This window comes from Apaloderma vittatum, unplaced genomic scaffold, assembly GCF_000703405.1.
Source record: "Apaloderma vittatum isolate BGI_N311 unplaced genomic scaffold, ASM70340v1 scaffold11470, whole genome shotgun sequence".
NCBI classification, from domain to species: Eukaryota; Metazoa; Chordata; class Aves; order Trogoniformes; family Trogonidae; genus Apaloderma; species Apaloderma vittatum.
In genome coordinates, this window is record NW_009692905.1 from 1 (window position 1) to 25,083 (window position 25,083).

The window sequence follows — 25,083 nt, forward strand, 5'->3', positions numbered from 1 at the left end:
TTTTGGGGCTGCTCTCGTTTCTTCTCTGTGTGTGTGTTTGTATATGTGGTTTGTTTCTCTCCGGTTTTACCCCCAAAAGACGGAACTTGCTGCCAGCTGTACAGGTGAACCCCGTGCAGCTTTTCCCACCTAGGCCAGGCGTGGCGGCGCGGTGGCATCGCTCTCCTTCCGAGGGGCCGGTTCTCCCGGCCAGCAGGCTGCAGGGTCACCTAAAGCCTCGGAAAGAGAGCCAGGTTCGCCTGGTCTGTAAAAATCGGTGGGGTTTTCGGGGCGAGGGGGCAAGTGGGGACGAAGCGGTGGCCTGGCTTATGGTTCTGCGCAGGAGCTGATCTCTTTTTCTTTCCACCTTTCTCCCCCCGCTCCCTCAGCGCTCACGGCAAAAATATGTTGGTGGTTCTTTCCGGCTGGCCTCTGCCTTTCAAGCTGCGAGGCCTCTCTGCCTCTCCGAACATTTTTACCATCGTTCTCAGCGAACGATAACTGCCGCCTTTTCTTTTTCTAAGCCCTGTATACGCCATGGCTGTGTCTCCTCTTACCCCCTTGGATGTGGGAGCAGCCGGTGAGCAGCTGGTGGGCACCAAAATGGGTCACCTGGTGGCCACCAAAACAAGTCACCTGGTGCCTCGCTCAGCGCTGACGTAGTTCGTAGCCTCCAATTGTAAAGGCAGCTGCACGTAGGAACGATTATTTATCTCGTGTCGGAAGCTCAGGTGTTAGAAGGAGATACTGTTGTGCCACCGATCCAGAAGGAGACAGCTTGAGGAAAAAAAAGCCCCAATTTCCTGGGGCGTTTCACAGCAGTTTAGGGAAATCTCATGTAAACGAAACTGGTTGGTTTTCCTTTCGCTGCTCTCTGACTTCATCCACACCCATGCTGTGGTAAGCTATGGCGGAGTCATGCTTGGTTTTTTAGGTATTAAAGACTGACTTAATTATTTTTTTTTTCCTCCTTCTAATTAGTTATTACTAGCAGCGGTTGCATACAGAAAAGGAAGCTATTTTTTTGTATTAGTTTGTCTGAACTAATTTTTCCCTTACCTGGATACCATCGTGTGATTTCTGTTCTCTTCACAAATCCATTTCTTCTGTCTTGAGAGGAGGATGAAGCACCAATTTACGTGATTCGCATTGGCTTAATTTGAAAATTTGTAAAAATGCCCATTCTCTGCTCCTGTTAACCTTTACTTTCAGCAGAATTCCTGGACGAAGCTACTGCTACCATGTCCATCATTGTCAGCTTGAACAGGGTGATGCAGCCTGGAGCAGGGAGAATTGAGAACTCTCAGATACACTTTAAAAGAACTGTAATTACAAACTGATTCTTACTACAGCAAGATAACGTGTTATAGGTGCTATAGTGCTATAGGGTAGGGGCTTTATTTCCACTTCCTTTCTGTGTGTGGTGGAGCACATTTTAGATTTAATTCTTCCTCTAGGCTCTCTCTTATTTGTGTTTTACTATCTGTGGAAAGAATGCCTTGCATAATACCATTTTAAATACGCTTTCATATTTCTGTGGCGTGCTTTCTTACACTCTGTGCTTTCCAGCTTACATGATAAACTGTTGTCTGTTCCATGTCCCCACCGACGTAGCTGCAGGCAGCTACAGACCTCTCTTGCAGCATAAACCTTTTCTTTTCTCTTTGCTTAACAGCAAAGTTTGTCATACTCCGATCACCTCTAACTGCAACGCAGCCGCGGTTTAGGCTTCAACGTGCTTTCGTAGGAGGCCGTGCAGGTCTTGGAACTGGTTGGTCACCCAGTGTTAAACATCTCTTCAGTGCCTTGTTTGGAAAAGTACTTTACGGTGCAAATCTCCTGTTACCGATAAATCAGGAGTTAGCGGGATGAGCGTTACTCGGGGTGGTGTTGCAGTGCTTGCTCTGCGAGCTGACGTCTGTTCGCTTTGCCAGCCCAAATTCCAGGCCAGGTCTTCACGTAACACAAATCAGATTATGGAAATCCAGGGTGTGCTGATCTGGAACAGCCTGTCAAGATGTACTCAAGGATCTAATCTTAACTCCGAATTTAGTTTAAAATAGTAGTATTGTTCCTTTCCTGTAATGCCTCATTCTCATTTTCCTCCTGCAATAATAGTCAAGCTAAACAGATTCTCACCTAGGTAACTGATAAAAGTAGTATCATGAGAGGCTCTGCTGCCCAGGTGATTAGACAGCTCTACAAAGCCAAGCAATTTAATTTTTTTTTTTCTTAACTACTGCCTACCTTTTTTTTGCAGATCTAATTATACAATGTCAACAGGAAGGGTACGAACGAAGAAAAAGGCATGTTCTTCAGACCAGTCTCCGGACAGCCTTCCTCTGAGAAGTTCTGGAAGACAGGTATTTTTAATCATTTAAAACCACATGGGTTTATACTCTGGTGGGTTTTTTTATTTGCTGTTGATACTTATAAAGAAAGTGAGTTTCATTGCGGATAACTTAGAGCTTATCCAGAGAGAGGGGGAATTAGTTAATTCTGTGAAGAAGCACACGAAGTGTCTGATTCATGAACAACACCGAGAAAAGATAAATGCTCAATATAATCTGCAAATACTCCGAGTGTTACAAATACAGTCACAAGTTTCTGTACAAAGCTGTCTGCCCATCCTGACGGAGGCCTAAAACAACACAATACCCGCTGCACCTTTGATGCCCAGAGGAGATGTTTGGTATCCGGCTTTGTACCTGGAGACCAAAAAAAAAACCCCAAGCCTACCCTGATATTTTATCTGAGGCTCAGATAAGATTGCCGCTAACCACTATCAGTAAGTATGTGAAGAAGAGATTTCTCTAAAGGAGAAAGAGAATGAATGCGTGAGGCTTGACTCCTCAGCGAGCTTAAAATAAGATTTAAACTGGAAGCTTTGCTGGTAATTTCTTCAATTGCATCAGTTAAAACAGGACATTTTTAGCTTTAAATGGTATTTCCAGCCTTACTGCGTCATTTTTTTCTAGAAAAACTGACCTACTTTGACAGCTGTTTCGTGCTGCAGCTATTTCACAATGGATACAAAAATTTTCATTAGTACCATTTTAACCATTTGATGTCACCCACAAGCTGTGAAACTGCCTGAGTGCCATTTTGTAGAAGATGCGTTTGTGTCATTTCTGGTCAGATTTCAGCTTTTCTTTATTAGGTGAAAAAGAAGGCGACTGAAGCAGCAGATGATGACGATGAAGCATCAGAGAAGAAATATAGAAAGTGTGAAAAAGCTGGATGCACTGCAGCATGTCCCGTTTGCTTTGCCAGTGCAGCTGAAAGGTTTGGTTCTTTTTATTTGCTTTTACCACGGGCTTTTTTAAAACTTACAGCTGAAGTTTAGGATTCTAACTATATTCTGAAAAAAACCCATTTCTAAAATGTAGAGGGAGAGTCAAAAGGTATTGACATGTGTCTTAAGATGCCAGGAAAGTGTCACGAGTTTTTCCCATTGTTGGATAACTTTTGACTGCGCAAGCTGCGAATTCAGATATAGAATATCTTTAGAATACGCTTGTTTTTGTTATTAATGGTGTCTTCTGGGACACGCCTTGCTTCTGTGAAACTGAGAGGGTATTAGTGTAATCTGAGGCAGCTACACTTGCTTTCGAGATGGAAAATGAAACCGTCATTTGCTGCACTCTCATTGGAATGCTCTGCAGTCTGGGGTGGGATTCTGGCTTTGAAATTTTAGGTCTTGGGAGGCGTTTTTGACATTATTTGAACTCTTTGTTCTCCCGTCGTTCATGCGCACGTTCCTGCGTCCTTGCACAAGTCCTTTTGCATTCTGACCCTGGCGGTACCGAGTGCGCGATACTGGCAAGGTGTAGCTATAATAGGGAACACATTAGACCTTATTTTGCAGTATGCAGACTAATTATGTAACATTTCTCTCTTCTTGGTTAGACTGAGGCAAACTTCCCTTTTCCAGCGATATAAAATAATTCAGTGCTTCATTTAGTTTTCTGTTCTTCGGTGGTAGGAGGTCAGTGTGTTCTGGCTGTTCTCACAGGAAAGCCAAGTGCTTTGGCAGTTGTGTAAGAGACTCGGAGGGGAAATGAGCACCTGAGAGATCAGCACTGGCGATATTGTGGGGTTTTATTTGGGAAATGATACCGCTTAGTCATCTTTTTGAATTGTTTTAATATTTTGATTTCCATCCCCTCCCCCCAAGTATGTACTTGAAACGTTATTTGTTTGGGATGAGATCATTTCGTGGCTGGCTATTTGGGTTAGTAGCTTACGTCACGGCTTTTTACCTCCTGCTTTTTACCTTGTGCATTTATCTCAGGCCATTTCATTGAGTTTAATGAGAGCTCTCTAGGTGAAGAGTGATGGCTTTGTCTGATGAATGTAATCTTTGCTAATCAATCTTTTATTTCTGAGAGTAAAAAAGAATAAATGCCCACAATGTCTAATTGCTTCCCAGGGTTTTCTCTCATTGGGTGAAAATTGCAACCAACTCAGGCGCATGAAGGAAAAAAAAAAAAGAAAGAAAAAAGGCAGCATCTGGTTTGTGTTCAGATTTGCCTTTATAGTTTTGTCAGTTGTTCTAGGGACGGGATGCTGTAATGATTTACGAATCGATTGATCACACATACAATTTAAATACTAATTTAAATGATTCCTCCCACCCCTGCACTAATACCAGAACGAAACGGAGCAAAGTAAAGGAACTGTAAGTTCCTACGGACGGGGACTTTGTCTTCTTGCGTGTGTGCAGAGCGCTTTGTGTGTCGCAGCGCGTATTGTAAGAGCAGATGTAGTTCATGTTCAGGAAATGTCTGCTTAAAGGGTACTAAAGACAGGCTCAGCTGACCGTTGTTAGCGGGAGGTTGCTGGAAGCCAGGCCAACTATAAAACTGCTCATTGTGTACATTTTGCCTCCTTTGCATCTGGTGTTGCTTAGTCTGGGAACTGGAAACGTTTGAGACAATTGAAATGATCTTATTGTTATTTGTATGACTTGTGCCAGTCAGCCTTCGTGAACGTAACATAAAGCCCTGGCTTGCCCTGGATATTTTGCTCACATTTTAGAATATGCTGCTCTCAACAGAAAGTATTTTTCCTAAATGTATTGTAAACCTGTTTCTATGTCCCCTGCATTACAGATGCGCTAAAAATGGGTACACGTCTCGATGGTATCACCTTTCCTGCGGGGAACACTTCTGCAATGAATGCTTTGACCACTATTATCGAAGGTAGATTCGCCAATTAAGGTTGCGCCTGTGCGGTGCTGGTTAAAATTCTGCACGCATTACGACTGTGGAAACATCCTGTACATAAATATAACAAAGATTTGTCCTCTGCGCTTGCTTTATTCAAAGTGAGCTTAGATATGGGTGCGAAAACTGTGGGTTTTGTATGGACTAATCATCAACTTAAAGAGCAGTGTGGTTAACAACTGGTTACTCTAGGCCGGCCAGTTGGTGTGTGCAGTTACTCTGAAGCTTTTGTCGCTTTTTTTAAAAACAACATCCGAGAATTATAAATTCTGAGAACAGTTTTAAGTAAATCTATTCTCCCTTATAAAGCAAATTCACTGTACAACATGAGTTGGGGAGCCCTCGCTGCTCTGTAACTCTGCCTCTCAAACCAGGGAGCAGATTTACCTCTTGCGGTTCAGTGACCGTGAAGACTGATGATGCTCAGAGTGCTCTCAGCTCCAACCTCCTTCCCATTTGAGTCCAGCTCAGCCAAGATGTCTGGGGGGGTTTACATGCTCAGCAGTACGTGTGGCTCAGTCCAGACCTTAGATACGGGGAGGTGTGCTCATCCTCAAGGCAACATAGTGGTCAGGATGCAATTTATTGCTATCGTAAGAGTCCTGACTTTCTCCTTTTTTTGTGTAGGAAAAAGAGGGCTCTCTACAGGTTTATTTCTCTGTCCTTCTATAAAATGTTGAATTTTAGAATAACTGCTGTTGCTCAAAATGAACAAGCTACTCAATTTTCTGACTGCTTGCTGTTTTCTCTTTCTTCTTAGCCATAAAGATGGTTATGAGAAATACACTGCCTGGAAAAGGATTTGGACAAGTAATGGCAAAAGCGAGCCCAGTCCAAAAGCCTTCATGGCTGATCAGCAGCTTCCTTACTGGGTAAGATGGAGGGGGATTTATTTAATAGTGTATATTTCAATGCCATCTTCCAATGTGAGTTTCTGACATTGTCTGTTCAAGCAGCAGGTCAGCTGATTTCTTTGTGGGGGTTTTCTAGTATCGGAGGACTGTGAAAAAGCTCAAGATAGCGATTTTGATCAGCTCCTTGATTGTTGGAGACCTCCTCCAGGCACCACAAAGAGCAGCCTTCTGGTGCTTTGCAGTAAGGTAGCAACTTTTTCAGTAAGGTAGCAAGATGTGTGATGTTTAGGTAGAGTAAGACTTGGCAGGGAAAAAGGGAGCATGCCAGCTATAGGAAGGCACGAGTGTGAAAGACTTCTAAAACACATTTTGTGTTTTTCCCTGGTAAAGAGCGCAGAAGAGACACCAGAATGGAAAGTTTACTGGTGGTGGGTGGGGTTTGTTATTGCCTTTGAAGTGGTGAGCAATGTGCTTTTGCAGTAACGCTTTCAAACCCCCCTGAAGACCGTAGCAACTGGGCGCTGAATTAATTTAGGAGTTAGGTTCTGTGGAGAAATTCGGTCTTGCAGGAGATGGGCGTGAGGTTTCCGTACACCAGATACCTTGCTCGAAGATTACATGGGAACGAACTTAACAGTTATATTTGACAACTTCCTCACATCTCGCTTCTTTCTAACTGGTTAGTTATGCCTCATTAATCTTATCTGTGATCAGATGGCAATGAGTAAAAACATGCTTGGTTGGTTTTTTTTTGACTTGTAGGTGCAGTGCACAAAGCCAGACTGCGGTAAATGGCGTCAGCTGACAAAGGAAATCCAGCTGACACCCCAGATAGCAAAAACCTACAGATGTGGTATGAAACTGAACAATTCCACCAAGGTAACGCAGAAGAGTTTTGCGAAACGAACAACAAGCCGGTGTTTTCTTGTTTGCACAACAAGCTGGTATTTTCTCGTTTGCGTAGACGTTGATTTCTTCTTGTTTCTGATGTCAAAATGACTGTCTGATGGCCCAGAGAGCTGCATGGGCAACAGGCCGACAGGGATGTTTTGTTTCCCGAGTGGAAATGTCAAGGAAGAAGTGTCTGGAATATTTTTGCGCAGTCCATTGTAAACCCCTTCGTTCTGAAGCTATGGAAAGCTTATCCGCATGTACAAAATAGACGTACACCAAAACGTTTGGTTTGGGTTTGTCAAGCCCTACTTCATTATTGAGGAAAGCATTTGAAAAGCTCAAAGAGCGTTTATTAATTTCCAGCATGTCTGTCATGGAGCTTTACAGGAAAACTGAAATTTGGAAGAGTCTCTATAGTGCCTTAGAATCTCCATAGTTGAAAACATGTCAGAATACTGCCCATATGAAAATCAGAAGGGTCAGCGTTTAATCTTGAAACTTTGTGATAAAGGTACTCTGAAAATAAATGAGAAACTTTGTGATATAGTCTAGACTGGAAGAGCATCCTTGGAAACTGTGGAATATTTCCAGTATTTTTTTTAAAATTCCAATTTTTATTTTTTTTCTTATTTGTTTGTTTCAATGTTCCACTCCATTTTATGGAACAGAATGTATATCTTACTGTCTTATCAGTAGAAACTAAACAGATAAGAAACATTTTCTGGGATGTTCTTGCTTTATTGTCATGTTGGGGTTTTTAACTATGCATTTCTTTCCTACTTACATTTATTAGCATAATTATTTGTGCTACAGAAGGCTAACGCTAACAATTTTGGTTTGTGTTTTAAGTTTAAAGAACTATGTCGTAGACAAAGGACTTGATTTTATATTTAATTGTTGTTGTAGAGCTTAAGAACAGCTCTGACACCGTTCAACTTTTCTTTCAGACTGAGGGCTCAGACCAGTGCTCCATGCCTGAGGACTTGGTGAGTAGTGGCTGTTCCTGATTTGTCCTAGAATATGAAAGCAAACTTAAAGCACAGCATATTTCTTTCCTTTTCTTGGTCCTTTGGCCGATAATGGTGGCATTTACGCATTTTGCTCAGGAAAAACTACTTGCAACAGAGCCCAGGGCCTTCTGCTTTCTCATCTTTTTCCTGTTTTCCCTTGCCATACCAGCTGGCTTTCAGGTGGTTTGTGGTGTCGTTGAGTTGTGCCCTGTGATTCAAGGTTTACTCCTAACTCATTTTTGGGCAGGCAAAACAGCAGTTGCCAGCTTTTGAATAAAATTCCCCATCCTGAAATTCCCCTGTCTTTCAGGTGGTTTCTCTCTTTAGTCAAGCTAGTCTCCTCTTTTGGAAGACTGCGAGAGAAGGTCAAAACATGTTTTCTCCCTCCTCTTCCTCATAATACAGAACTAGACTCGACGTATGTTGGCGTCTCAATGGGTTTATGATCACGTAACCCTACATTTCAGATTTACCACGATCCGATGTTCAATAAGCCAATGTTGACAAATGTACCTGAGCCACCTCTGTCCCGGGATACCTGTTGAAGCTTATTGTTGACTCTTAGAGAAGCTTTGTGGTTTTGTTTCCTTAATGCATGTTTGATTCGTAAATTAAGGCAGATTCATTAGTGTTTCATAGGGTTTGAGAAGGTCTCTGAAGGGGATAGCAGGGTCTCAATTAAATTGGTTAGTGTAGACTTTTCTAAGTTCAGATTTCTGGAAGCATAAACGACTGTAAATGTTTTATAAAGGGCCTGATAAGGCATAGATGTGTTGTCACGGCATGTGTCATCTGTCTGCTGTCCACGTGGGTGTGGCGTTTGTGAAGTTTCAGCTCCATTTCTGAGGAAGAGATTAAAGCTACAGGTTTTCTGTGTCAGGCTGAGGAAGGGGAAAGAGGGAGAGAAAATGTCTTCATGACTTGCAATTCTGAGATTGGTACTTCTAGCACTTTTTCTGGTCTCAGCTTTTTGGGGGGAGGCGGGGGAACTGGTTTCGATTTTCCAACGTTTTCAAAGTACTGACGTGTTCTCTTCTCCCCTCTTTCCTTCACTTCTCCGCTTGGCCAGAGAGTGGCTGAAGTTTCAGACCATTGGTGGTACTCCATGCTCATACTCCCTCCTTTGCTGAAAGACAGTGTGGCAGCTCCCTTTCTAGCTGCATATTATCCAGACTGCGTGGGCATGAGTCCATCCTGTACCAGCACTAATCGGTTACCTGGTGAATCCAACCTTGTGAAGTTAGAGCACTTAAAGAGCGTGCCTAATTTGACTGGTAAGGGCCATCTGCAGGGCTCTGTCGCTTAACTAGGTGTGATCAATTTTGTCTTGTAACTGAGCTGAGAAGGCACACACTGCTCCTGGTTCAGAACCACCGGTTCTGTTCTCAGCACTAATAACGCACTCTCGGTGTGGCTGCCTCTGTGCTTCTTGGATGCGATTTACTCGTTGGTAAGGTAAAGGTAACACACTCGGTACGGCATCTCTTCAGGGAGTAAGCACAGACCGCACTGGCCTTTTGTTTAGCACCTGTCATTTGTATTATAGAGATGGGAAATTAACACGCGGGTACTTAACGGCAGTTTGCGTTCTCAAGGGAATGAAGATTTATCAAAAAACCCCACGATTCCGCTAGTTTTGGTACTGTGGATCTTTCGGGCTTTGGAGAATGGGATTTGATTTCTTAAGGCACTCAGATTCTGTTTGGGTTAATTTTTTTGCTAACGACAGCTCTGAGCCTGACAGCCTGGGAGTGCGGATCTGCAGGATAGGCCAGGTGTGGAGAAAGGAAATTTGGGATTCCCATACCCGTCTCAGAGTGCTTTGAGGGAAGTTCAGCTTCTGTGTTGTCTTAGCAGGCTTCGCTTGCCTTAGGTGCTGAAAATAAATCTGTCTGACAGACAATTACTGGCCTCACAAACAGAAAACTTCATTGCACAGAGCTACCAATACTGCAAGTGGAAGATGATTATTTTTAGTCACCACCCACACTGGGCAGTGCTGGGAGCTGCAGACGAGCGGGGTTCAGAGTACGGCATGAACCTGTATGGTCATGCTGGGCCTTAGACTTGAGCTGAGATCCTGTTCCTTGTCGGACTCATCGTGGCATCCGAGGGCACACACTGTTTCTCTGACCAAAAAAATTAAGCTCCGATAGGTGCAAGACGTCCCCGTGTCATTAATTCACACTGTGCACAGCTGAGAGGGTAGGAGAGGGAAGAGCAAGATAAGTGAAGTCCTTCTGGAGGTGGCTAGAGGCTGAAAGCTTCGTTACTTGTTGATCTGTGCGAGGTCCGTGGATCTTCCTAGCGGGAAAAGGATGCGATGAAGATGCGATGGAACGTGACTGGGTTTTGGTGTGTCTTTATTCAGTTGCAGGCATGAACAAGTATTTCCAGCCTTTTTACCAGCCCAATGAATGTGGGAAAGCACTTTGCGTGAGGCCAGACGTGATGGAACTGGATGAGCTCTATGAGTTCCCAGAATATTCGCGAGACCCTACCATGTACTTGGCTTTGAGAAACCTGATTTTGGCCCTGTGGTACACAAACTGCAAGGTAAGAGATGGCCATAGTTACATTTTTAAAACCAAAATTGTTTGTTTGTAAATAATAGCTACTTCGGGGGGATGTGGACTCTCTTCTTATATGTCTCCTTATACATGAGAAGAATCCCATCCTTTGGAAAGTCCCGTCCAAGACTGGCTGGGGTGTTGTGGTTTTTTTTGTTTGCTTGTTTGCTAATTTATTTTTCTAATTATTGTAGTTTTAATGCCTAGGAGCTTCTTTTCCAGTAAAATACAAAAGCTTTAAGAGTATTAAAACTCTACCAACTCTGCCCTACTATTACCTCTACCTTTTAAAGGGATGCTTTTGAACATTTCTAAACAGTCTTTGTGGGCTCTTTATAATTTGTTTTGGTTTTTTTCTTTTTTCACATGACTTGGACAGGGAAGTGATTGTCTTTTTATTTATGCTAACTCTATGACGCTGCCTTCAATGGAATTGCTGGAATTTCAGAAACCAAAGCTTTTAGGTACTGATGCCTGTATTTATGAGAAGGTTTTGGATATTAATCCTTATTTATTTTTTTTTTTTAATTTGGAATGCCATTTTGGAATGGATTTTCCTGCAGTATCATTGTGAGCATTGCCACCAGCTAGAGTCATTTTACAGTGGGGATGCATTTTGGTACCTTCCTATACTATTAGAGCACACCATGGAGTTTGCAAGAGTATCTTGTAGATTCATTTGCTTTTATCCCACGTCAATCTAGCATAATAAATTGCTGCCTTACTGTGTAAAGCCGGCTAGCAAGAAGCTTCCACAAAACTTGCTTTTAAAATGCTCTCAGAAGCCTGATTCATGACTAATTTTTACCATCGGGTTTAAATATGGTGTAAACGCATGGAAAAAAATTGAATATTGGAAAATCACCGCTTTGCTTCTCCTTTGCAGGAGGCTCTTACCCCTCAAAAATGTATCCATCACATCATTGTCCGGGGGCTTGTGCGTATTCGCTGTGTTCAGGAAATGGAGAGGATCCTGCATTTCATGACAAGGAAAGGACTAATCAACACAGGGATTTTATCAGTCAGTCCTGACCAGTATCTTCTTCCTAAGGAATACCACAATGTAAGTTGCTGTAATAATCCCTGCGTTATCAGTGCTACAAAACTTAATGGTACAATGTCTGTTATTTTTTTATTTTTTTGGTTCAGGAATTTTTGCACGTTACCTACTGTTTCAAACGTTGATGTAAAAATAACATTTAAAAGCAAACACGTTGCGTGTTTTTTCATGTGGTTCTCGCCTGCTGTCAATGGTTATGGAAACGACAGACGTGAGGCTGTTTCCAGCAGGGCTGTTCTTCCCACTAAAATCTATGGAATTCGGTCCGATGGATTTGTGCTCTCCACGAGCTTTTCAGATCGATGGGAACTGTGTGAATAATACACAGTACACTTAAGTTCTTCTCGTGGCTTAACCTTGTACCACGCCTCTGCTCCCATAGGTGAGGAAGCTCCTGCTCCACGTTGCTTTGCAAGACCTATGATTAAAGGGTCCGTAGCTGTGACCAGCAATTTGCTCCACAGCCCACGGAAACAGATCTTAGAAATCGTAGCTCTTAGAAATTGTAGGTTGATTTATGTTTGGAAAATGTTTTAAATTTCTAAACCAGATTTTGCCCATCACCCAAATCTGTGATTGAAATCATTGTAAGGGAAGTGTGTTGCTTTGTCTGGTAACTTTAGTTAGACTTTGTTATTTGACCAATAACTTCTGCTGTTTCTGTTAAAAGAAACGGATACATCTGCTTTTGAAGTCCTTGAACCTTGTAACTCTTTTCAAAGGCACAACTGATCTTTTGTCTGTATTAAATGCACTGTTGTCTTTAAAAGCTATCGCTGATTAGAGGACACGAGGGCTTAGGCTTCTGAAACCTACAGGTATTTTTAACTTTAGCAAGAAGAAAAGTAAGTGTGCAATGATATTTTCTATTTTGTTTCTGACTACCTTTTTAAATTTAAATCTTTTTTTGTTTTTTAGAAATCTGTCATTATTGTTGGGGCTGGTGCAGCAGGATTAGCAGCAGCCCGACAACTGTACAACTTTGGAATTAAGGTAAGAAACTTTACAGCACATGATTTTATAAAAAAGAAGACTTCCTCTGCTTTGAAATTGTTCTTCATCGAAGTGAAAAAAAAATTACAGTCTTGTTACCAACATTTATGCATGGGGCATCCTAATTCAACCTGGGGGTTTATTGAGTAAATCTGCTGCTTAAAACCAGCATTTATTTGTATTTAAATGCAATAAAGCATGCAGTGAATATTTTAAAGAGACCTGGGAGGATCGCAGAGACATGGATATTCATGCCCCAGTAAGGGACCTGTAGATGATGGTGGCTGTTTAGAGACGTGAAATTTTCTTTTGTTTGTGTACTTTACTGTGCTTGTTGCTTATTAAAAACACGCAAATCACAGGTATTTCCCTTTTCTCACAAGTTTATTATTGATGGTGTGATCTCGCGGTATTTATATGCTGACATGATTTTACATATGAGAATTTTCTTACGAAAATCTATGGGACTCCTCACACACAAACTGTTTGAAGGGCTGATGTTTCAGGAAATGCATAAGCATCTCTGGATTTACATATTTTTAAGTTTATGTACATATTTATATGAAACTCTGAATTCTGTAGGCCCATTATCTCATTCTTTGGTTGCTAAAGAGCAACTTGCAGTGTAGCTTTTCTGTACCTCAAGTCCTCTATAAGATATCTCTATAACATAAGATATCTCTATAACATAAGATATCTCTCTCTATAACATAAGAAAGATATCTCTATAACATAAGATAGATATCTCTATAACATAAGATAGATATCTCTATAACATAAGATAGATATCTCTATAACATAAGATAGATATCTCTATAACATAAGATAGATATCTCTATAACATAAGATAGATATCTCTATAACATAAGATAGGAAATACATAAATATAAACTGGCAGGACCTCGTTTTTAATACATAAAATGTATAAATATATATATAGACACACTGCTGCTTTCTAATCTTCTGGAGAGATGGACTTGATCTAAGATGACATCTAAAAAAACCAAAAAGATAACAGAATTAAGTAAGGGCAAACACACTCAGTCAGGCATCCATCTAGTCCCGTATCCTGTGTGTCTGTGACAAGTCGTGGATGCTGAAGGAGGTGTGTATAAACGATGGAAATACACGAGCATAGAGTTTGCTTGGAATTTCCCTGGAATAAATTTCTCCAAAAGGTGTATGTATGGACTTCTGCAGATGCACACTGTGTTTAATGGCCCGTAGCAAGCCTTAAACTCCGACGTTAAGCTTTCTTGACTAAGTCTGTAGCTATCTTACAAAGAAGACTTATTTTGGCTAGGGCTGTTTCTTAAAATGACAGTTATTTTATATGTGTACATCCCACAGGGTAACCTTTAAAGGACAGTTTAAATGCATAAAGGAACGATATCCACAAACGAAAAGTTAGGATTGTTAGCACTGCTGGATTGCCTGGTGCTTTTTTGTGTGTTTAGTGTTCTCCGTTGCTCTGATGTCGAACAGAGACGTTTAATATGATCAAATCCTACAACTTATTAAGCTGTGTTGTGCCACAGGTCATTGTCTTAGAGGCTAAAGACAGAATTGGTGGCCGAGTGTGGGACGACAAGACGTTCAAAGGAGTCACTGTTGGGAGAGGTGCACAAATTGTCAACGGATGTGTCAACAACCCCATGGCACTAATGTGTGAGCAAGTGGGTTCCCTGCAGCGGTCGTGCGTTATCACTAGTTAAAAAACTGTCATTAAAGCCAGGTTCGGGTGGCTGGGTAAGGGTGGGGTCCTATGTCATGACATGATTAAAACGCTCTTCTGCGTTGTAACTCCACTCCGTGTTGCTATCGTGGCTTTGGTAACAGGGATAGAGAAGGGCTGTAGAATGGTTTTGGGCACGTTAGCTAAAGAAAAGCAAGAAGGGGGCTTCAGAATCAGAAAAAAAACCCCATTTTCCCCCCCTTTTCTGGAGATAGTTATGCATAAGGTCCCCAGCAGACTTCTTTAGAGCTGAGAAAGGCTTTACTCTGGGAGGCTGTTGCTTTACTCATGGAGTACGTACGTCTGTGCTGGACTTTCCTTTGTATTTCTAGTTCAATTCTGCCCAAGTTAACATAACTACATGTAATAATTACTGATGCAACCACACTGCAGTTAATTTCTTTTTTTTTTTGTCTTCTTTTTTTTTTTTTTAAATTTGTTAGTATGGGTTTTTTTGAGGGGCACGTAGCTAAGTGGAACCTGAGTATGGATTTTGTTTGGAGAAGCATGCATATCCAGCCCGTGCTGTTTTAACTGTTTTGTGTTCTGGAGTGTCATGAGGACTTTTTTTTTTTTTTTTTTTTTTTTTTAAATGATGTTTTAGTTATGAGGTGAGGAGCAATGAGGTCTGAATACTCCTTGGGTGCCCACATTTGGGATCACTTGATGTCATCATTCAAAGTACAACTGTACGTTGAGAAGGGATCCGCAGTGGTGACCGACAGCCTAGAGGGATGTGAGGAAATGTGAAAAACCCTGGACCCCACCTGAAGTAACAGGGCCCTGGGAAGAAGTTAGCAGTATATCTGTGCTATTTTCTCTGTAGAACATACAAATGTCTTTATTCTGATTTAGCTCTGTTGTGCTTTCATACAAGTTAGACAAGCAGAGCAAGATAGGAGGTTTAATTCCAGATCATTTCTTCCTTTGCTTGTGTGTTAATAAAATTGGGCGCAACTGGCAAGCAACATGCTGGCAATTCCTGAATGCAGGGAACTATTTGGGCATCAGGCACCAGAACGCTGTAGAAAAGAACCAAATTTTGTGATTTAGAGAATAAGGTGAGGTGGAAAGGAAGGTTCATCATATTTGATTACCAGACCCAACATCTCTGTCCCAGCCCTTGACCTGATAGGGAAGTTGGAGACAAGGTTTCTGGGAAGCCCTGATAAAGAAAAGAATTCATCGTATTTGATTACCAGACCTAACATCTCTGTCCCAGCCCTTGACCAGATAGGGAAGTTGGAGATAAGGTTTCTGGGAAGCCCTGATAAAGAAAAGAATGGAAAGGGGGGAAAAGAGTTTGTGGACTATTAATGGAGAGAAAGGATTGTTGGTATTTGAGGAGAACAAGAGTTTGAGTTAATTATTTCAAGTTGTGGATATTTATTAAGTGGCACCACTGAAATCTGGGCTTAAGGGATTCAGTTTACTTAAAATGTCTTTGAACAGGCTAGGCACTGTAGTTTTTCCATACTTAAAAAGCAATAAAATGTCTTTTTCTTAAGCTTGGCATTAAAATGCACAAACTAGGGGAGAAATGTGACTTGATCCAGGAAGGTGGAAGGATAACAGATCCCACTATTGATAAACGTATGGACTTTCATTTCAATGCCATCCTAGATGTCGTCTCCGAGTGGAGAAAAGATAAAACCCAACATCAAGATGTCCCTCTTGGTGGTAAGTGGGAGATGTATTGCGGAGTGAAGGTGTTGGCTGCGTTCATGGAGTTTTATATTAAATTTTTAGAAGCGTGTGGCTTAAATCCAAGAGCGATAACCTGGCTCTGTGGAGGACAAAGGGAGATTGTGTGTATACGACAGTCAGACACTAAAATGTCACTTGTAACTTTTAAGGAAGCCTGATTTGAAGGCTTTTATAATACTGCACAGATTCTGATGTAGTGTCTTGTTTTCACGAGGTAGCTTTTTTGGTAGAACTGGTGGCACTGGCAAGGTTTGCTGCTTGCTGAAGGAGGCCATAGCTAGCTCTAACTCTTACACTTTTTGACTGATCTGTCTAAAAAAAGAACTTGATGAAAGGCTTCTGCTGGCAAGAATAGTCCCATCTCCATTGGTAACGCCTCCCACCACGCTTTCAGCATGCAAGCACATTCAACAACAAAAAATAAATTTGCTCAGAAATGTCTGCCTCCCAGATCTTTTCAGCGTGGATTCTGTAAGACAGAATTAGCAAACGCCTACGTTTTTCAGTGAACTCCGGATCAAATTTTTCAGCTCTTTTGGTTTTGTAAAAATTAGGCAGGATTTATTTGCAAGGATTCCCCATTATCTTAGAGTGTGTTTTCTTTGGAATATCTTCAGCTGTATATTGGTGATAGCTAAACAATTAATTTCTCTCCTGTGGCAGTTGGCTACCCCAGCTGTGCTGTTGCACAGCGTATGTATTTCTCCCTCCTCCCTTTTTTCCTCTGAAATAATTTTGACTTTTTTTTTGCTGAAGCTCTACACGTTTCCTTTTTGAAGATGATTTTATCAGAGAAAGTTATGATTAAACAACAAAGTTGCACTTTATCACCAGAAAGATCTTGGGGTTTGTTTTGTCGTTGTTGAGTTCTTTGTTTTGTGGGGTTTTTTTTCCTACGAGAAGAAAAACATCTTAGTGCAAATTAGCCATAAGCTTGAAAACCTTGTGATCCAGCGACTAGCATACTGAAGTGCAGTAGGGCTTCTGACAAATTGTGATATATTCTTACTTTAACCATGTTCTTTCACAGAAAAAATACAAGAGATCTATAAAGCCTTTATTCAGGAATCTGGCATCCAGTTCAGCGAGCTGGAAGAAAAAGTCCTGCAGTTCCATCTCAGTAATTTGGAGTATGCCTGTGGCAGCAATCTCTCTCAGGTGAGTTTCGAGCCCTGTGTTCTGAAGTGCTTGAGCTTCACAGAAAACAGGGTTGGAACGACTGTTGAGAAGCCATCCGGTCCATCCCACGGCGCCAGAGGAAGAATCAGCTACCCCTAAGCTGTCCCCACATCCCTGACCTGTTCTTTGAAGGCAAAAGACACAGACTCCAGCACTGCCTCACAGAGTTTGTGACGGGCTTCCAGCAAGGTCCTCTTTAAGGTGTTGAGTGGGTGGTGCAGTGGAGGAGGGTGTTTTGCTGAGAAGCTGGGTGGCAGGATTCCCAGGAGAGTTGCTCTTCTTCAGATGTTGTGTGTGACTTCTGCTTGCCAGTCCTGTGTTTTGAAACTGAGGTATTTCTCTATAAATGCATTTAACTTCTGAAGCGTCCCAACGCCCTGACGGTGGGCCCCAGTTCACCGCTCTGAGATATTCTCTTGACTGCCTGACACTTGGCTTTCCTCGCCGCTTCAGTTTGAACCAAGCAGGTTCAGGAAATACCAAAGTACGACGTTCTTTTCAGTGCATTATTTACTCAGCCCTGTTGCTTGGGTTAAAAGATGCTCGGGGTCAGTTGTACCACGGCGGAGGGGCAGCTGATGGATACTGAACCGAGAAGCGCGCAAGAAGGCAACAAAAATGGGCGAGGCGGCGCAACGGCGGGGCAGTCTGTGTGAAATACTTTGACGTGTCGAGCTTTCGCGCTTCACAGGCACCCAGGGGAAATAAGAAAGATCAGAAAGTGTACCTCGCCTTCAATTTTAAAAGCAAAACCTGAGGTAGATGCAACTGCAGCGAGAGGAATTGGCAATTGAATAGCAGTTTGAGAATTGCTTCGGCGTTTTCGCTGCTAAGTGGTGATTGCATAGTGCAAATATCACTATTGTACTAACTACGAGTTTGCTGGGGTGGGGAGAAAAGGACAATAAAAGGTGGAAGAACCTCCAAAGTGACAGAAAAATTTTTGTATCTTATTTCCATTTTCATTTGAACTCTTAAGGCTGTAAACTTTTGATTTCTTTGCCAGAGACAGAAAACCGAAATAAATACACCACAATCCACCAGAATTTTCGTACTGCTTGCCCTGGTTTCTCTACCAAGCAGAACTATAAATTACTTGCTACTGACCAAGCCATATTTTGACATTTCCTAATCCAGCCGTTCAGATGTGGTGTAGCCCTCTTCAGTAAATAAACCATTTGCTTTTGTCAGCCTTGCCATACGTTCTGATGATACTTTTTTTCTTTTCCTCTCCCCAGTTATGATGGGAATTAGGGTGGCTTCTTCTAAACTGTGGGACTTCTGTCCCCTCCCCAGTAGAGACAGCCGGCTATGTTCTGTCCACAGGTATCTGCGCGCTCATGGGACCACAATGAATTCTTTGCCCAGTTTGCTGGAGATCACACTCTTCTAACCGTGGGATATTCTACCGTGATCGATAAATTGGCAGAAGGGCTGGACATCCGGCTGAATTTCCCAGTGAGTCTGGAAAATGTTGGTGCTGTGCCTGTCTTGGATTGCTCTGGAACACCCGATTGTATCTTTGTATTCTTTTGGACCTGGCAAATCTGTGCCCGTGATTATTTTGACTCATCTTTAAAAAAAGAGATCACAATTTCAGCATTTCTGGAAATCCTCTTTGAGGACTATCAGTACTTAAATATTACGATATGATGAGCTTATACATTAGAATCATAATGATTTTTTTTTTAAGCTTCCACAGAGGCTACTTTTTTTCCTTTTAATATTTCCTTGAATTCTCTGTTCCTCAATTTCTAGTTTGCAGGCTGGTGTTATGTCAGCTATTCTTGTCTGAAGTTGCCTTGCATACGTAGATTTTGTAGTATAATCTTCCCCAACATGTCTTCCAATAGGTACAGAGTATTGACTATTCTGGTGAAGAAGTACAAGTTACTACTGCAGATGGAACAGTGTGGACAACACAAAAGGTACGCAGTGTGCTGTAAGGATTTTAGGGAACACAAAACCCACAGTACATGTCCATTATTTCTCCCTCCTCAAAAAAGACTATTTAGTCCTATTTCTCCCCACTCAAAGATGAAAATATATTCTAGTGACCCTTATTTGGATGTTCTAGGGCCTATTTTTCATTGAGGGACTAAGCACTGTAAAGGTGGTACTAAGAATATGCGAGCAAGTAGATTTTTATCTTCTTTTTGAAGTGACAAACATGTTTCCTGGTTCCACTGCCTGCTCAGCTTTAGTCCATTTAGCGCATGAGTCTACCCTGTTAAAGTTTTTCCCGTTGATATGCAGGACTTGACAACCTGTGTTTCTCAGTCTCCCTTACTCTTGCTATCCCCAGCTGCTTCGTGCTGTGTCACGTGGCTTTTAGTGATTTTTAAAATTCGATGTAAACTGGATCGAGATTGCATTGACACCGACAGTGTTACTGAGCGTGTTTTAAATCGAAGGGATCTGTGAAGGAATTAAAAATCAAAGCAGTGACCATCTCCTCTCCTTTCAGAAAGGCAGTTCTGTTAATCTGAGAGCCGTTGACTAATTTACAGGAGGTATTAAAATTAGTAGCGTGGTTAGCCACTCCGATAGAAGCAATTCAACAGACTGCAACTTAAAACCAGTGAACTGCAGGATCTGTTCTCACCTGAGCATAAACCATGTGTTTCCCATCAATGGGCAGAGTAAACTAGGGGTGTGTTCTCCATGAATAACCCAGGATAGTTAAGAGGATGCTGTGGGACTTGAATGCAGTTTTCAGCTTTTGCTGGAATAATTACTGTGTAATTATTTCTTTCAGGTATTGGTGACTCTACCACTGGCCCTTCTTCAGAAAAATGCCATTCAGTTTAATCCTCCACTGTCGGAAAAAAAAATTAAAGCCATTAATAGTTTGGGAGCGGGAGTCATTGAGAAGGTAAGTAATTTCAGATTATATTTCATTCTGTTCTCTTAGAAACATTGGCTGCTTTGTCCCCGTTACTTCTGCTGTGTGTTTCTCAAAATTTGTTATGATTTGGTTTTACTTGTGTACAGTAGCCCACAAGAGCAAAATGCTCTCAGGAATATTTCCATTTCTTAGATTTCCAAGCTGAATAGGGTGTTAATAGGAGTTGTTTGCAGAATGAATCACTTCGCAACACTTCACACAAATGTTTTGTGCATAATTTTAAGCGTGCCTTCATCAAAATTCTAATAATATGCTTATTCCAGGTCCTTTTGACCTAATACACAGATAAACTATTTCAGAAGAATACTGAGAGTTGTGTAGTTGACCATGTAAAATCTCCTACCCTCTCCCAATGCAAAAAGACAGCCTCTCCTGAAAAGATCCCTAGTAAGACATGTGCTTAGAACAAAAAAGTAACAGAATTAATGCCAGAAAGGTGATTATAACAATGTAGAAATTTAAAGGCACAGGATGGGGATCACAGAGTTCTATGTTTGTAAAAATTCTGCTCAATTTCTCAAGCATTTTCCATAGCGAATTTAAGAGTCCACACATTTGCAATCTGTAAGACTAGCAAATTTTTTTTTTTTCCTTCCCTGTTCCCCTTGGAGAACAGGCCTGGATAGTCTTTGTTGAGACTCCCTCACAGAACCGGGTGTCTCTAAATGAGTGGAAAAGGGGAAAAGAATTAGAAGAGCATATGCCATACCTAGTTAGGAGTTCTGTGATTTATTTCTCTCTCTCACTCTCTCTGTCTAGATTGCCTTGCAGTTTCCTTATAGATTTTGGGACAGTAAAATCCAAGGAGCTGATTTTTTTGGCCATGTTCCACCCAATTCCAGCCAACGTGGGCTCTTTAGTGTGTTCTATGACATGGATCCAGAGGTACCATGTGCTTGCTGCATTTTCTGTTGGCCCTTCAGAAGCTGTGTTTGGAATCCAGGTGCAATAATTACTGAACAGTGAAAGCTTTTTTGTTTTCCCCCCCACCTGTTAAAAGAAGCGGAAGCTGTGTTACTTATCAAGAAAAAGCTGATTAATACTTCATTGCAATAAACAGGAATGTTTTCCTGTGTTTGGATACAAAATAATGTACAAGCAAGTTAATGTTTATTCTCAAATCATCCTGATTCCAGGCAGGTATCCTGTAATACCTGACTACGCTTGTGCTAATGTGGGAAAAAGACTGCCAGTCGGTTCCCATTTAGGACTTCTGTCTCCTATTTAAATCAGCTAAAAATCCTGTTGAAAAGATCATGCTGGCTTATTAACACTTGATGGCTTGCACTGGCCTGAATAACTGTGTGGAATGGCAGAAGAGAAGAGGGACACTAAGTTTTGTATGAAAGGAAGGTCGATAGGGTCACTCACAAACTTCAGAACAAATCTGCACCCGTGCCCCGACATTGCGTTTTTCTTCCCTGCCGGTTCCAACCAGCCTTTTCTTCCTCTAGAAGAAAAAGTTGCTTCGTAGCTGAAAATCTGTCAGTGCCAATTAAAAGGGACTCTTTTCAAGCAAGCTTTAATACCTTAATAATTTCAAAAAATGATCTCGTATGTTTGTGTCCTGTTTTTAGGGCAAACAAAGCATTTTGATGACAGTGGTCACTGGGGATGCTGTGACAACCATTAGCAGTTTAGATGACAAACAAGTACTGCAGCAGTGTATGACTGTCCTTCGAGAGCTGTTTAAGGAGCAGGTAAGAGAAGCCTCGCTTAGTGAAAGATAAATTAACTTGCCAACAGGCACAAAGCTTTGCATTATTTTGAGATGTACAGGACAGCCTTTGACATCTTCAACTATTTTTCTTTTCTTGTCAGTTTGAGGGAATATGCTTCCTTTGAGATGCACTAGAAACACAATGTTTGGTCTCTTGCGTGAAAAATGTGAGTGGAACTATCTTAGATTTATCTGAAGGAAAATAGTAATGAATTGAAAACCAGAGATGAACTATCATCCTTTGAAGTGCTTTTAGAAAGAAAAATTAATTAAAATTAGTACTTTAGACAGGTAACACAAAGACACTTGTTACTTAGCTGTCGCTTTTTCCAAACATTTTGATTTTTTTTTTGTCATCACCGCTTCCAATACATGATAAAAGCTTTAAGATAGATATAAAAAACCAGCTGAAATTACAACACACGCACACCAAACCAATCTCTTCTAATAAGAAACACTTCCTGAGCTATCTTGGGATGGAGGTACAGGCAAAATGACCTGTCAAGGGCCCTAACAGTTCATTATTTGTGTTTCACTCTGCAGGCAGCGATGCCTTAGCTACGTCCCAAGGAACGTTCGTGTTAATGTTCCTGGGTCATCTCTCGAGCTTTACTGATGGCTGAGATGTTAGGATTAAGGATCTTGGAAAAAGTTTGGCATCTGAAAGCCAGACTAGCAAACATACTTTTGGGAATGGCTTTACAGTTACCAGAATCATGTGCAGTATAAGTCCTCATACCTGCTGTTTTGATCTCCTGAGAATGGCCAACAGGCCTTTGGTTCTCGTGCCACTCTTGTCTAGAAGAGTGATTCTTCACGTCTGTCTCCGTGGTTTGTAGCAGTTCCGAATTTCAGTCACCCTTCCACAACGCAGCAGGATTTTCCAAGACAAAATAGCTTCCACAGCTATGCCAGGCCTCGGGGGATGTCCGTGAAACTCGCCATACTTGGCTAATTGTTGCCTTGGTTGCTTGAGCCCGAGTCTCTCGTGCTACCTGGCTGAGTCAGTCTATTTGTTGATGCCAGCGTTGTGCAAGAGGTGACCAGGGGTGCTTCTGTTTGCTTGTCACAAGCTTCTCCAGAGTAAGAACCAGCTACAGTTGACTAAGCTTTCAGACAATTGCCCTCTACAACTACCTAAAAGGAGGCTGTAGTGAGGCTGGTGCTGGTCTCTTCTCTCTAATTACTAATGACAGGACAAGGGGAAATGGCCTCAAGTTGCGTCAGGGTAAGTTTAGATTGGATATTCGGAGGAAGTTCTTTACTGAACGAGTGGTGAGGCACTGGAACAGGCTGCCCAGGGAGGTGGTGGAGTCACCAACCCTGGAGGTGTTTAAAAAAAAAAGCAGATCTAGCACTTGAGGCTGTGGTGTAGTGGTTAGGTATGCTGGGATGAAGGTTGGACTGGATGATCTTCAGAGGTCCCTTCCAACCCCTAACGTTCTGTGATTCTATTCAGACCCTTTTTTGGTAGAACTGTGTGGAATCTGCACGCTGCAATGTGACAAAGAACACGCAGTATTACTGTCATGGCTTAGCTACAGACATGTTGATTTTTTCTGGGTTTTGTTTTCTCCCTGAACCTAGTTTACCAGCTAATTTTCTGACATTAGAAAAGTAATGTTATTTCTCCATTGGGAAAAAAAATTATCTCCAAAATGAAGATGACATTTTGAGATTTAACTAGCTAGAAGTAGCAAAGCAGCATGCCGAGGTAAAAAGTGGTTACGTTGTACAGACAAACGTGTTGAGTGACGTTGATACTAGTATCTTATCTGCTGGCAAGAGTATCTATGTATTTTGAGATTTATTTTTTCTTCCCCTCACGTAGTTCTAGGTATATTGCAATATGCAGATTTGTTGCCTTCAGAAAAGCCCATCTGTGATGTTTCAGGCATCAGGCAAGCCTAGCAAACAAAATTATTGTTGTGGTTAGTAGTAAAATGAAGAAAATTGGAATCTAATTCTGGAACGCGATCTGCTCGGTATCATCATAACAGCACATAAGCTGAAGATTACAAGAAGCTGTTTATGAGGCAAAGCTGTGCAATTATGAGCTTTGCAGCGCAGAACTGTTGTTTTGATTATGCAGGAGGTTCCTGACCCGGTGAAGTTTTTTGTTACTCGATGGAGCGAAGACCCTTGGCTCCAGATGGCGTACAGCTTTGTGAAAACCGGAGGCAGCGGGGAAGCTTACGACATCATCGCTGAAGACATACAAGGCAAAGTTTTTTTTGCCGGTGAGGTAAGTGTCTTTGTTCCCGTTGATTAACGTCCTTGGGGAACAGTTTCTTATGAAAGATCATCTTTTGCTAACCAGCCCCGTGAATCTAGAGGTAGCACAGAAAGATTCTCTTCCACAAAGATGCCGTTTTTTCTCGATTTTGACACAGAACCTCCTTTATTCTTACTGTTAGTGGGCAAATATTTGAGGTCAGGAACTAACCATTAAATGCAGGACATGACAGGACGATACAATCCACTCGTATTTTTAGTCATATAGTTTTTCTGTTACTCCATTGGTGGGTAACGCGATGGTACAGGGATATTCTGTACAGGAACAGAACCTCCCTGCCCCACTAAAATGCAAATGGCAAACCAAACTACTAATTTTGCTAGGTGACCTGCCTGCAAATATTGAAGTCGCGAAAAATCTTAATTATTTCCTCCGAAATTCTTTGTAAGTAGTTTCCCACAGCTTTTAAAAATGTTGCTGTACGCTTAAGGAAAACAAAGCTGATCTTGGAAACTGATATTCTACCTGCATTAGTAGTTGTAGAAAGAATTAATTTTTTCTTTTCTTTTAAATACAGGCCACAAATAGGCACTTTCCTCAGACCGTGACAGGAGCTTACTTGAGTGGGGTTCGAGAAGCGAGCAAAATAGCAGCGTTTTAAGTACTGAATTTTTGTGTTTCTAGATCTATTTTTAATTGTTTTCTGTGGGTAAAACTATCTTCAAGTTTCCTATCGCTGCCTTTTTCCTAAGTGGTACGTAAATAGCATATGGTACCTGAAGATAAAATCTTCATCTTCCTTTTCCTCTTTTACCCCTATCCCCCTTTTGAGCCCTGATACAACATATTGTTGGGTGTTTTGTTTTGTTTTCCAGCCAAGGTCTTACTAGCAAGAGTGACATTGGAGTCCCTGGCCCCAGCTTAAAGAGCTGAACGTTTGTTGAGAGTCGTCTTCTGTACGGCTCAAGTCGGGCTGTTGCAGAGTTTCATTTCAGAAGGTCAGGCTAAAA

At 41.6% G+C, this 25,083-nt stretch overlaps 1 protein-coding gene across 1 annotated transcript; it reads left to right on the top strand.

Moving 5' to 3' along the window:
• Positions 1-2,252: 2,252 nt before the first annotated feature.
• On the top strand, positions 2,253-24,734 carry KDM1B (lysine (K)-specific demethylase 1B). The gene is made up of 16 exons (XM_009873244.1): positions 2,253-2,342; positions 3,140-3,264; positions 5,094-5,183; positions 5,968-6,079; positions 6,824-6,940; positions 7,903-7,941; positions 11,422-11,598; positions 12,514-12,588; positions 14,127-14,264; positions 18,536-18,667; positions 19,063-19,137; positions 19,968-20,084; positions 20,877-21,002; positions 21,695-21,817; positions 23,930-24,082; positions 24,651-24,734. The coding sequence occupies exons 1-16, from the start codon at positions 2,253-2,255 to the stop codon at positions 24,732-24,734; spliced, it is 1,773 nt and encodes a 590-aa protein (XP_009871546.1).
• The last annotated feature ends 349 nt before the right edge of the window (positions 24,735-25,083 follow it).